The following is a 15197-nucleotide window of genomic DNA, read 5'->3' on the forward strand; positions in this document are numbered from 1 at the left end:
TACAGGTAATAACAAATGTAGACCAAAATTTATGAACCGAGAGCTTCCCTTTAGTGTTTATAGTAGTGAAAATAAAAGAATGGTTATAAAATTATGATATATCTACATAAAAATATAGGACAGGTGTTGGTAAACTTTCTCTTAAAGTGCCAGTTTCAGGCTTTAGGCTTGTGAGCTATATGGTTTCTACTGTGCACAACTTGTGTTGTTACAGTGCAAAGGCTTCAACTGACAATATGTAAACAAATCATAGGGTTGTTTTCTAATACTATTTTGTTTATAAAAACGGGTGGCTAACTGTAGCTCATAGTTTGCTAGCCCTTGATACAGACAATTGCTAGCCCTTGATACAGACATGTTTTTAAGGCAGTAGGTGAGGACTTGAAATATTAAAAAAATTTAAAACTATGGTTTAAATTCTCCCAACTTCTCCACAAATGGCAAATTTTACTTTAATATTTGGGGAGGGGGAATTCATTTTTAAAAAGTGGTTGGCCTGAGTGAGTAATGCAGTCAATTTTTCTATTCTGTTTTTGGAAATCTCAAATGTCCCAGATGTACCTGGGGTATTTTCTGAAAACCAAAATCCAAGGTAACTTCTGTGATCAGCAATTATTCAGGCCATTAACATCTGCAGCTATGGCTTCATTTATAGCTTAGTTCAATAATCTTCATAATGATGAAGTGTGCCATCATTCATCACACAGTGTCATCAAAAAAGACTAACTTATGCTTGGAATATTCTTTTAAATAATGAAAGTTATTTAATAATACTTTTAACAAGCAATTAAAAGTTACATTTACCTAACTGTAAAAGTAATTTCTCAGGGTACCTCATCCCTCTATGATGTTACATTTGTCGCTACAGATGTGTTTAATTCTTTACAAGTTGATCCTAGTGAAGTATCTTTTAATTTATAACTTCTGAGCTGAAAATTAAACATTGTCACAACTTTAAAAAATGTACTTGAGTTTTCATTTTGTCTACATTGATCTGCAGTTATGGCTCATTTAAAAAACACTTTAAAAACAATTCTCTTTTAATACTTAGAAATAGGTAAGTGTAATACTAAGGTAATACACTATTAGTATTAGTGTAATACTAAATTACTAAGGTAATTTACTACTAAGAAATAGGTAAGAATAAAATGATTCATGTCTTAGCTGAAAAAACAAGTCTTAAAGTAATCTAATAAAAATGAAATATTTGCAACCCTTCTGTAGTGTCTATATACATATAAAAGTCCTGCTTCATTGAATTTAGCACAAGTGAATGGTTTTGGAATAATAATTTTGATGGAACAAAAATGATCATGTCAACTGTGAAGTAAAAAAAATGACATTATAGAAGTCTACAAACACTTAATGATATTAAAACTTCTATAATTATTATATATAAAGTTATTAATAATATATTCCCTAACTCCTTCTCCTGAGGTAAAATTCCTCAAATTCTATTGATAAAAGAAATCACTGCGTCTTTTTAGGTTAAGAAGCTCTCCATTCCAAATGCATATAATCACTGTATGAATAATACATAAAACTATTTAGTACCATCAATGAGAGGGTTATTTGCAAAAAGAGAATTTATTTTAAAAACAGACATTCAATAAAAATGCTGGGAACTACACATGTTAGTAAACACTAATTTCAGAGTCAGATCAAACTTCATCCAAATCTTAGCTATGTAACCTTAATACATAGCTAATTGCCTAGATATTTGGTTTCCTCATCTTTTTACTTGTAGCTAAAATGAGGTGACTTGTATCTTGTCACTTCCTTTTTAAAATGTTTAGAATGTTCTTAAACATTTTATTGGATGAAAAACATTCCAATTTCCTCCCTAAAACATTGGAGAGACGCAAAAAGGAGAAAAAATAATACAAATAAAGATGGCAATCAGATTTTCAATATGAAATAAAAGTAAATCCCACAAAATGAATATAATGCTTCTTATTGTCATTGAACTGCACTTAGAATAAATCATAATTTTATTGTTAGGTAACAGAGAAGGAACCATGACACACCAAGGCACCTTGGTGGTAGTTCTGAGGCAAACAGTCACTAGAGTGCATCACTGGCTCTCACTGTCATATTAAGGTAGTCTAAGCACCCTAAAGCAGGCACAGGCAAACCACAATCCATGGGCCAAACATTCTTGTTTTGTAAATAAAGTTTTATTGGAACACAAACAGGCTATCATTTACATTGCATCTACAGCTGTTTTCAAGCTACAAGGACAAGTTGAATAATTGTGACCACATGGCCCACAATTATTTACTATCTGGCCCTACACAGAAAGTTTGCTGACCACTGTTCTAAAGCACTGCTACTCAAAGGTTTGGTTTACACATCTGAACTTTTTTGCTACTGAACGGAATGAGATGAGATGGTGTGAGAATATAAACCAATTATGTTACAAGTACAATGGTTATTTCAACTACACTCTTGTTTTCATTGCCAGGCTTTCTCAGTGAAGGACTTACAGTTTGGTTCAGGTTCCTTTTCTCATACTGGATAGGTATAAACAGCTCATTGATTAGCTACTTTGAATACCATGACTCTAAAGGTATATAGCCACAGCAGAAGGAACTACCCAAAGCTCAAAGGGATAACAGTGTCATTTAGAGACTTATCTTGGCACAGTGATCTAGGGTTTTGTAGCATTAGGTGATAGGTGTGGTAACTAATTAAATAGGATTCAGAAAATGGTTTTTATAGACTTTCTTCTCTTTACTCTTCCTAAGATTTACATTATTCCAAAAATCTTGTCTGCTATAGATTTATGTTTCAGCAAGGTGAAGTGTAACAACTAAAGTCCCCCTCTCCCTATCTTTTCTTAGTAGCAGGAAAGATGAAAATATTTGACCTCCAAAAACAGCTTTTCAAGAAAGTCAGTCAATAATATATTTTGCCCATTTAGCCTCTTTAATTTGCTGAGCAGATAGAAAACTATAATAGTAAATTATATTTCTCTTGAAGTAAAAGAATTTTTAAAGCAAATCTATTCTCTGCAAATATTAACAGTATTTTATCCCATACTTTAAGTCCTAACTTAAAATAAATCATGCATCAATTAAAGAATACAGAATGAAATCCTACCGCTAACTTTAACATGAAATTTCCTTGAACAAATACACAATTTCTAAAGGCGCCAAAGGTAATTTGACTCAAGTAGCTTTCTGAAAAATAAAATTATTCAGGGACAGATTTTTATTGCAAATATTTACTCAAAAACTACTATATACAGCAGAATTTTAATAGCCATTTAAAACATTTAACATTCAGTGAAACAAAATTTAAGAATTCAAAGCACATTTAGGAAGTAAAAATGTAGCATTTTAAATAAAATTTTTTAGTACTTTAAAGCAAACTACCGTTATTCATATTATTTATTTCTATATCTATTATTTTCTAGATGATAAAAAACAACTGAAAAATCAATTTAGCAGCCATTTTATGGATAAAATAGGATATGGATAAATTAGGCTAAATATCCCAAACCAATTTTTTACATCACTGCTTTAAAAGGTCCCATTTGAAGTTTCTATTATACAATTAAAGAAAAAGTCACTTAAACATGGCATGAGCCAGGACATGTTTTCAGTTTACTGCTTTACAATATCTACATTATACCATACTTTGGTTTGGTTTCCAGACCATTTTTATGGGTCTATTTCTAAAGATCATTAAAACAATATTAAAAACATAATAGCTATAAGGGTTTCAACAATGGGTTTCTATTTTATACAACTAGCACATCAAGGATTTCTGCACAGCTTACACACTGACAAAAAGCACAAATATAAATTTATATTTTAATTATTTCACTTTCACTGAAAGTTTAATTAAGGTAAGCTTACAGCCTGGCAGGCTAACACTTGTACGGAGGTACACAGATTGAAATATTCTGTTTACATGCTTCTGACAGTCTGGAATGTTATATTAAATCCAAAATTAATTTTATGTTCATCCAAATGCTCATTGGATCAATTAATTTAGCACTCTAAGCATGCTCCATTTACCAGCATCATACTCAAAATGAAGCCTTCATTAACAATGCCTATCAGCCATTATTTTAAATCAATTATCCCCAAAAGGCATGTGGTTTCTAGATCTTTTCCTTTAAATTAACTGAAAAGTTTAGATAGGTAATAAGAACTTTTAGCTTAGGACTGATGGAAGTTTCAAAAGCTTTATTATTATAATTAATATTCTAATAATCAATTCATACTAGCCACCAAGTTCTCCTCACAAACTGTTAAATTAAGACTTCTTTTGCAAACTTAACTTCCATTAAAATCCTATTATGTTTTAAAAGCTTCTTGGAAATCCATACAGATCATGCTATTATCAGTGAACTGATTTAATAACCTGGGTTGAACATACAGGTAGAGTGTGTATGAATGACTTCCTTCGCATTTTTCTCTTTCTGAACTCTTATGTAACAGCACCACTGACCTCATCTGATAGCACTGCTCCAAATGTTCTTACCGTTGGTACATTAAACTTAGAATGACTAATACATTTCAACTTCTTTCTTTTTCATCTGCCAGGTCTACTGTTGTCTCTTTTGTGCTAGGGCTATTTTCTCCGGGAACACTGTCAGTTTGATCAGACACTACTTCGTCAGTCTTGGCTGAAGGATCACCACTACCTTTCTGAAGAATTTCTGTGGCTTCGTACTCAAGTACCTCTGATGGAGTCAAAGGTTCTAAATGAATACTGCCTTGCTCACTAACATCAGAACTAACAGATTCAGGTTCATCTCTTTTTCTCAAAAACTGATCAATGCTAACATCAGCAGATGTTAACCGCAAATCCTTAATATTCTTTGAAGAAAACCTAGTTTCACTGGAGTTGGAATCTTCAATCTGATCACATGAAATTATGTTCCCTGAACTCTGACACATCTTCAACTCTGTTTTCTGACAAATGTGCTCTATTTGTTTTTCCTTTTCTACTTTATCTGCATCAATATTTGAATCATGACTGAAGATATTCTTTAACCCAGTTTTCTGGTCTTCAAGACAGGTATCATTTTCCTTATTTGAAACTGTTATGCTTTCTTCACTTTTTGTTGCTAATGAGCCTTCAAATGAATTTGTATCACATCCATTTTTTTCTTCCTCTGAAGCTTTATCTTGTTTACTGAAAAAATAAAACCATTTATTAACTATTCCTTCATAACACAATGTATTTGAATGCTATCAAAATAAAGACATGCTCTTAAAAAAATCGCCAAAAAGGAAGAAAATAATCCAGGTCCCAAGTCCTTGTCATGTTACAGTTTAGGAGTGGCCATTTTCTTAGGCAAGAGAGTGAGAAACTCCAGAGTCACATCTTAAAAAGAGACCTGGGTAATCTATCAAAACTGGTTTTAGTCCTGGTAATCATTACTTTTATCTGTTCACACCCTTGCCTGTCTTTAAAATCTATGCATTCTTATTAACTTGTATGATTACTTTAAATAAGAAATAAATATATTTGGAAAAAACTTTTTAAAATGATTATATATCCTCCTAGAATGTCCCTCCCTATGCAAAATCAAGTAAGCATTCATAAACATTTCTCTAATTTTTAACATTCTAACTTAAAAAACAAAAACATGCCTAAAAATATGTAAATATACAATATTCATACATACATAAATATATGTGTTTGTAAACATAAATGTTCATGTGTATATGAGTGTGTCTATGTGTTCACTCTTACCCTGGCACGTTAACAGAAGCTACATAGTGAATCATAAAAAATTAGAAACAGTATATTAAAGAGGGTCTCCAGCTCCTTATCTGTTACAATACTTATATCACTAAAAATAAGTTTAGTGATTACAGGTATCTTATTTCTTCTATTAATCCAACCTGAAATTTGGACTTTTTCTGAATGAATTAACAAAATATCAAAGCAATGTTACCAAATGGTCATTTATTATTTATTAATTTATATTTATCAAGTTAAATAAGTCTGCTACTTATTTTGTTCTAATCTGTCTTTAGATTATTCTTGGGCCAATACCACCTAGTCTTACCAATTATAGACTAACAATGTACTTTATTATTTAATAGAGCAAATCACTTACTTTCCACTACTTTTCTAAGTTTAATAGTTTAAAAATGTAAAAGACATTTGTACAAGGATGTTCATAAAAACAATGTTTAAATAGCAAATACAGAGGGGTGCCTGGGTGGCTCAGTTAGTTAAACATCTACCTTGGGCTCAGGTCATGATCCTGGGGTCCTGAGATTGAGCCCCATGTTGTGCTCTCTGCTCAGTGGGGAGTCTGCTTCTCCCTCTCCCACTACCCCTCCAACTTGTAGTTGCTCTCTCTCAAGTAAATACATCAGGGTAGTAAATAGAAAAATATAAATCTTCTTTTAAACATCGTTGGTTTCCAAACCAAATCCCATTAGGATTTTTTAAACTAAATATTCATTATTAAACTTATAAATTAATTTGGAAATGGCTTATCACACATTAGTTATTTCCTATCACAGTAAGTTTTCATTTTTCTTCATTTGGATCCTGCACATTTCTCTTTTTTGTTGTTATTGTGAATTAACTCTTTTGTCCATTATATTTTATAATCATATGTTATTGGTATACTGAAAGATTCAGATTTTTGTACCAACCTACCTTAATTAATACTCTCATTAATTTCATTCTTAGCTCATTTTCTTGGATCTTATAGGTCAGTTACACCATCTGCAAACAATTACAACATTTTCCTCATTTAAATTTACATAACTATTATTTTTGTTCAGATTTTATTGAACTAACTACAATTTATAGAAAAATTTAAATTATAGAGAGGTGATTAGTCTGCTTTTTCTAATTCCTTTGCTGAATTTTTGTTAACCACTCCCTCTGCCCCCAAATTCTAGGTGAAGAAAGGGCTAGATCATTTTTCTAGTAAAGTCTAAGAGACATCTTCACAAGGCATTATTCCATAATTTTCTTTTCAGGGTCAATAGATTAATTAATCTCATTTGGTTAACAAGCACCCTACACCTTATGCTGTATAGCTGTAAAATACACAGCATAAAGACAGACATGAGGAAATTACTTAATTTAAAAGACAAAATTATCTTTATCTATAGAAATTAAGTTCTAATTAGAATGTTAGATTTTCTTTTGCTAAGAAAGTTTCTAAAATAAGATAAAAACAGAGAGGGAGGCAAACCATACAAAACTCTTAACTATAGGGGAAAAACAGGGTTGATGGAGAAATGGCATAAATGGGTGATGGGCATTAAGGAGGGCACTTGAAAGGATGAGTACTAGGTGTTATATGCAAGTGATGAATCACTAAGTTCTACCCCTGAAACGAATACTATACTACATGTTAAAAAACTTGAATTTAAATAAAATCTTGAAAGAAAAAATGTCTTGTGGTTTTTAGTGTTGATCAGAGCATTAAATTTTTTAAAGCCAATACCTGAAGTTTGAAACTTTTATGTTAAGGTCCCACCACAGAATGAGCTTTATAGCTTTTGAAAATACTTTAGGAAAAAAGATTTTAAGATTAGCTGTTTGCAAAAATTGTCCCCATCTTGTAACTTGTAGGATTCTGTAACTGTTTAATAAGGGCAATTAAAATCTGTTAACATTGTATTTACTAGTAAGTACTTTTTAAAAATTTAACAACTATAAGATGTTTATTTATTTATTAAAAAAAAAGATTTTATTTATTTATTCATGAGAGACATAGAGAGATAGAGAGGGAGAGACTTAGGCAGAGGGAGAAGCAGGCTCCATGCAGGAAGCCCGATGTGGGACTCAATCCCGGGACTTGAGGATCACACCCTGAGCTGAAGGCAGACGCTTAACTGCTGAGCCAACAATCAGATGTTTAAAAGATGTTTAAAGATTTCAAAACTAAGGATCTTCAGTATGTTTTTATTGTATTAAAATTTCAAATTTTTATTTTAACTAAATCTAAAATAACAAAATAAAATCTCAATTAACCAAAATAATGTAGGTCAAGTATTATCTTTTTATATACTTCAATTTCAAGAGATTCAATTTTTCCTTATATTTACCTTTCAGAATTTGATGTTTCTTTTTCTCCTTCAGCCATATTAGGTCTTGCAATTTCCTGAAATGATTAAGAATATGTTTCTTTTATATTCATAGTTAAGCTTAAACTACTTTAATTATACTAAACTTTCTGGATTAAAGGAACTTAAATGTGCAACCTAATATAGCAAAGAAATAGAAAAACAATTTATTAATTGAGGTACATATTATAATAATTTTTTAAATCAAAAGCAGAGTTTAAAAAAATCTTTAAAAAATACCTTTAAGAATTTCAGTATACCAGAAGTTTCTGAATTAAGATCATAAAGCAGTTATCCAGTTATAATAATACCTGCTTTTCTTAGACTCTGTGTAAAATATGCACTATAATGACAATTACTTGAATATAAAACCAGTAAAACACAATTTGAATTTGAGTAACAAGTTGTATACAAAATATTTTATACAAACATATTAAATATAAACATATGAAACATATCTGAAATTACAATTTCATATTTGGAGTGATGTTAACCCTTCCATTGTCAAACCAAGTAGTATGAGTTGATAGACAAATTAAATATTTTGCTTACTTGAAATGTTTTATAGGAAGAAAAGAATACAGTAAAACTTTAGTAAGCCAGAGGCCAGCCTAATAGTTTATAACAATTATCAATTATTAAGCACATACGGTGCATGAGATAGTATGTTAAGAGCTTTACACTGTCTCATTTAATACTAATAGACATTTTCAACTCCATTTTTTAACTCCATTTTTATAATAAGAAATATAACTATGTAGGTTAAGTAGAGAATCACAGGCAATAACCACAATAAATGGTGAAGACTCCAATCTAGGTCTAGCACTTAACTATAGTGATTGAGGCCTGTGAAATTGATAATAGTATACTGATCACATACATTTGTGTTTTTTTACTCTCCTAAAACCCTGCTAAAATGAGGCAGACATAAAACATTTTCATTCATAAAGACCAAAAAAAAAAAAAAAAAAACAAACAAACAAAAAAAAACCAAAAACCACCAAAGCATAATGATCGTCAATGAGATGTCAACAAATTTTTAGATGGAAAGTGGCTGGAGAAGTTGACTTTGCAGCATGCAAGAAGTTATAATTAAATTATCTGAGCAGGGCAGTGCAAGGAGAAAGGCATCAATTTGCCCAGAGAACTGAAGCAATCTGGTATTTGGAGGAATTCAGTACAAGATCCAGTACATATATAAAAATAAAGCACAAGGACTGCTGAGATCTCTAACTGCTCTTTCCCTAACTCACAACAGATACTTATCATTTCCTGTACCATAAGGGCTAAAAGTTAACTTTCTGACCTAGAGACAATTTAGACTTATGAACACCAGGAATGGCAAAGGGCAGCCATGAGGAACTGGGAGAAAACAGAAAAAATTAGTCAAAGTCCATAAACTGAATAAAGGTCCCCACAGTTCTTCCTGCCTGGCTCCTAGAATGCCAGCAGCTAGAGGAATCAGTCTTCACTCTACCACCAACAGCTGGAATCTAGAAGATTCTTCTTTGGAGAAAATTATCAGCCTCAAGACAGATAAGATTTCCCATAATGACTTTGAAAGCATCTTCCTCAGCAAAGAATCAGTCAGCTCAGCATCTGATTTTCCTATGATGAAGTCTAAACAATCCCCATACAGACTGTGCAGATTGTGCAGAGCATGAATCCAGGAGGATTAACTAACCTTCACATTTTAATCCATGTCAGCAATTCTCCAAGTGTGTTGCGCAGACACCTCGGACCTCCAAGACACTTTCAGGAGGCAGGTGAAGTTAGAATTCTTGGTACAAAAGCAGTAGTGAACAAATATGCTGGCATCTTAACATGAATCAAGGAAGTGGCATTGAACCAAAACTATTCTAGTAATGACTGTAGTTTTTACTGGCAAACACCAGCAGTAAAATTCACTTTATTAAATATCAATCTTTGAGTTCATGTCTTTTGAATATTCTGTGTGATAAAATAGGAAGTATGCATAAAGCACTGCTGTTGTATACTGAAACACTTGGGTCTATGATGGAGTTGTAAGCTGAACTTTGGCAAAGATTTTTCACAGAACATCATTTTTATTTTAAAGGATGACTGTCAAACTATGAATATTTAGACTTGGTTATTTAGGAGATGTTTTCTTGAAAATTGACAAACTGAGCCTATCACATCAAAGATAACTGACAGTGATTATTGCCAGCAATAAAATTCAGACAAATATTAAATTTTAGGAAAACTTGTATTTAGCATTGATTAGATTAATGCTAATATTAATGAATGACTTGATGTTATACATAAACATGTCAACACTTGCATGATCTATGTAACTCAGTGAACTAATATTTTTCAAATGACTAATCTATGATGTTACAAAATCATGCATGAATAAAAGGTCCAATCAAAGTGTAAGAGAGAGCAATAGATTTTAATGTATCAAAGCATAATAACTTTGATATGGAATCAGATTCTACATTGCAAAAAGCCTTTAAGAAAACTTCCACTTGTCTATTTTTGATGTAGTATCAAAAAAATCACAATTATTTGAAAAGTACTAGGTAAGGCTGGATATTCTTCATATATTTCAACCATAATAACATATCATGATAGACTGAATGCTGAAACATGAGAATCCAGTTTTCTTCTACTTAGACATTACAAAGATATGTAAAAGGATAAAACAATACCAGTCTTCTAACTAAATTTCTTGTGTTGTTATAGTAAATAGTTATTTTTCAGAAAAATGTTATTTATGGAACTATATAGGAGGTTTATTAGTTTGATTTTTAAGTTACAACAGTTTTTAGATCTCATTTTTAATTTCTAATATGTAAATCTAATACTTTTTGAGAGTGTATGTAAATAGTATCCTTTGGATTTCTGCAGTGCACAACTTGTATGACTATATAAGGCAACCTTGTTCCCATTCAACAACAAGCTTTCAATGAACTCTGTAGTGCTTCACTATTTAGTGTATCAGCAGCCAAAGATCACCATACCATTGAAGACATCCTTTATTTTTTAATTTTTTAAAAAATATTTTATTATTTATTTGAGAGAGAGAGAGAGAGAACTAGAGGGAGAGGGAGAGAGAATCTGAAGCAGACTCTGTGCTAAACGCAGAGCGTGACTTGGAGCTTAATCTCACAACCATGATATCATGACCTGAGCTGAAACCAAGAGTCAGACACTTAACCAACTGAGCTACCAAGGCACCTCTGAAGACATCTTTTAACATCAGAAATAATAAAATAAATAGAAAGGGCATTTTAAAAAGGAGCTAGGAGATAGATATCAGAGGCATTGCTGGGAAACAAGAGGAAAGAAAATATACACTTAATATCCCCAAAGAAGTATGTTATTACATCCACTAAACAAGAAAAAAAATTATGAAGAGAGCAATTGAAGAATAAAAATACTAAAGAGCTCTTCAAAATTAAATATATGACAAATAAGTTTAGAAAATCTTTTTAAAAAGATTGAATGAAAAAGACAAAAAGTTGGAAGGCAAGAAAGAAAATACCATACAATTAAAGGAGTGAACACAAGAAATAGTGTCACATCAATGAATTGAGAGAGAGAGAGAGAGAGAGAGAGAGAGAGAATGAACAAAGAAAAGCGAAAATTTACCAAAGAACTAATACAAGAAAACTTCCCCAAACATCCAAATTACAAAGGCTTATTAAATGCCCACCATAATGAAAGAAAAAAGGATGACTGGAGAACATATCATGAAATTTCAAAACACCAGAAATAGAGATAATCATTAAAGTTGCCAAAAAGAACAAAAGTACCAAAATGAAAAGAAACTGGAGCAAGAATGGCATCAGATTTATCAAAAATAATACTTGTAAAACTGCACAGGAAAAATGATTTCCATGTACTTTAACCAAACTATTATTTATGTAAATACAGTTTAAAATATGCAAGGAATGACAAAAGTTGTTAGAGAACATGTTTTATCAAAATAGGAAGTAAACCAAGAAAAAAGGAACTCCTAGTTCAGAAAATAGAATATCCAATACAATTAAGTAGCAAAGGAAAATCTATGCACCAGGCTTAGAGGTCAACTAGTTTAAACTGAAGGAGATCTGAGAGGAGATATCAGAAATTGTCTCCAACAATTTCTTTTGATGTGTGTGAACATTTGGAAAAAATACTTCCAAATATTAGACAAAAATAATTGCAACATTAAAAAAAAACAGCATTAGGCATGTAGAAAACTAAACAAATGAGTAAAGATATATATTGTTTAACTCTGCAAAATTAAGATAAAGGAAAAAAAATCATAGTAGTACTTCCTGGCTCAATACATAAAAAAGTCTCAAAAATTGTAACTATACTGAGGTCAGTGCTATGCCAAGCCCACTGGAACCTGAGATAGAAGGAAAAATACATATCCTTATTTTTGTGTTTTTTTATTGTGGTAAAATACACATAAAATTTACCATCATAACCACTTTTAAGCGTACAGTTTAGTGGTCCTGAATACGTTCACATTGTTGTGTGACCATCACCACCATCCATCCCCATAACTTCTTTCATCTTGTAAAACTATAATTCTCTACTCATTAAACAATTAACTCCACATTCTCCTCTTCCCCTCAGTCCCTGAACATCACCAGTATACTCTGTCTTTATGATTCTGACTATACTAAGAACCTCATATAAGGGGAATCATACTGTAGGTCTTTCTATGACTGATTAATTTAGCATAATGCATTTAAGGCTTATCCATGTTGTAGCATACTGCAAAATTTCCTTCCTTTTCACAGCTGAACGATTCCATCGTATGTTTAAATCACATTTTGCCTATTCATTCATCTATAGATGGATACTTGGTTTACTTCCGTATCTTAGCTATTGCAAATAATGCCGCTATGAAAATGAGTGTACAAATATCTCCTTTACTCTTTGTTTTCAATTCTTTTGGGAATACTGAGAAGTAGAATTGCTGAATCATATGTATTTTTTCTTTTGAAGAGCCCCAAAGTGTTTTCCACAGTGGTTGTATCATTCTACATTCCCACTAACAGCACACAAGGGTTCCAACTTCTCTACATCCTTGTCAATACTTGTCTTCTGTTTTATTTTTTCTTTAAATAGTACCATCCTAACAGGTATGAGGTGGTATTTCATTGTAGTTTTTATTTGCATTTCTTTAATAATTAGTATTATTGCATATCTTTTCATCTTATTGGCTATGTATATATCTTCTTTGGAGAAAACTCTGTTCAAGTCCTTTACCCATTTTTTAATTGAGTTATTTTTTGTTATTGAGTTTTAAGAGTCCTTTAAATATTCTGAATATTAACCCCTTATCAGATATATGATTTGCAAATATTTTCTTCCTTTTGTAGGTTATCTTTTTATTCTGTGGATAGTGTATCTGATGTACAAAATTTAAAAATTTTCATGAATCTAATTATAATTAGTCTTTTTTTCCCCCTTAACGTGCCTTTGGTGTGATAACCAAGAAATCATTGTCCAATGTCCATGAAGTGTCTATCTTGCTTTTTTCTAAGAATGTTATTGTTTTCAGTCTTACATTAAGGTATTTGACCCAATTTTAGTTTATGTTTGTATGCAGTGTTAGGTAAGGGTCCAACTTCATTCTTTTCCATGTGGATATCCAGTTTTCCCAGCACTGCTTATTGAAAAGACTGTCCTTTCCTCATTGGTCTTAGTCGTCTTGTCAAAAATCATTTCACCCTATATTTGAGTCTTTATTTCTAGACTCTTTATTCTATTCCACTAGTCTATGTGTCTGTCTTTATGCCAATACTACATTGTTTTGATTTCTGTAGCTCTGCAGTAAGTTCTAAATCAGTGTGACTCCTCCAGTTTTGCTTTTCTTTTTCAAAATTGTTTTAGCTACTTGAGGCTCCTTGAGATTCTATATAAATTTTAGGATGGGATTTTCTATTTCTACAAAGGTAAAAAAAAATTCTTTAGGATTTTTGTATGGATTGCAATAAATCTGTAGATTCATTTGGGTGGTATGGGCATTTTAGAAATATTAAGTCTTCCAATCTGTGAACATGGGCTGTGTTTCCATTTATTTATGTTTTAATTTCTTTCAGTAAGATTATATAGTCTTATTTTACAAGTCTTTTTTCCCCTGGTTAATTCCTATTTCATTCTTTTTGATGCTACCATAAATAGAATTATTTTTATAAGTTCCTTTTCAGACTGTTCCATGAATACAGAAATGCAACTGATTTTTGTGTATTGACTTTGTATCCTACGACTTTGCTGAATTCATTTATTAGTTCTAATAAGATTTTCTTCAGTTTCTACATAAACAGGATAATTTTACTTTCTTTTTTCAATTTGGTTGCCTTTTGTTTCTTTTTCTTGACTAATTATTGTTTCTGGGTAGAGCTAAATCTAGCTCTAAATGTCTGTTAAATCTAGTTGGCTTATTAAGCTTTCCTTACTGACATCTGATTGTTCTCTCCATTATTTTAAGTGGGGTATTGAAGACTACACTTGTATTGTAGAACAGTCAATTCTTCCCTTCAATTGTCTCATTTATTTAGGTGATTTGTCATAGGTACACAAACATATGATTGTTATATCTTCCTGCTGTATTGAAATTTATATGCATATATAATGTCTTTCTTTCTAGTAACTTTTTTTTCATTTAGCCTATTTTTGTCTGATATTAGTAAAGACACCCATGCTCCCTCTTGATTATTATTTGCCTGGATTATCTTTTTATTCTTTCATTTTAACTTATCTCTTTAGATCTCAAGCGAGTCTCCCATAGACTGCATGCAGTTGGATCCTGTGTCTTTATCCATTCTGCCAACATCTGTCTTACAATTGGAGAGTTTAATCCATTTACATTTAAATTAATTATTGATAAGGAGGAACTTATATCTGTCATTGTATTATTTTTTATATGCCTTATAACTTTTGGCACACATTTCCTCCACTAACTGTGGAGGAAACTGTGTTTGTTGATTGTGATGAAATGTTTAAATTCTTTTCTCACTTCCTTGGTGTATACTTATTTTTTTGTGCAGTTACCATGGGAATTACATCTAACATTCTAAGGCTGTCACACTCTAATTTGATTTTATACCAGCTTAACTTCAGTAACATAACAAAAACTTTGCTCTGCAGCTCCACCCCCACCCCCCC

The 15197-nt window shown here is 31.5% G+C and overlaps 1 protein-coding gene across 15 annotated transcripts in view; it reads right to left on the reverse strand.

Annotated features, from left to right (window-relative positions):
- Window positions 1-2155: 2155 nt before the first annotated feature.
- Window positions 2156-15197, reverse strand: part of ZNF280D (zinc finger protein 280D) — a 293959-nt gene continuing 280917 nt past the window's right edge. For 12 of the 15 annotated variants that reach the window (XM_072808743.1, XM_072808741.1, XM_072808740.1 and 9 more), the window contains 2 exons: window positions 8046-8101; window positions 2156-5151 (listed from right to left, as the gene is read on the reverse strand). In XM_072808743.1, the coding sequence (XP_072664844.1) occupies window positions 4530-5151; window positions 8046-8101 (678 nt within the window). In that variant the 3' untranslated portion in view covers window positions 2156-4529. Of the gene's footprint in view, window positions 5152-6639; window positions 6709-8045; window positions 8102-15197 lie in introns of those variants that run through there. The other 3 variants (XR_012022602.1, XR_012022608.1, XR_012022605.1) reach the window with 3 other exon arrangements.

The sequence above is a fragment of the Canis lupus genome, chromosome 32 (assembly GCF_048164855.1).
Source record: "Canis lupus baileyi chromosome 32, mCanLup2.hap1, whole genome shotgun sequence".
Classification (NCBI taxonomy): Eukaryota; Metazoa; Chordata; class Mammalia; order Carnivora; family Canidae; genus Canis; species Canis lupus.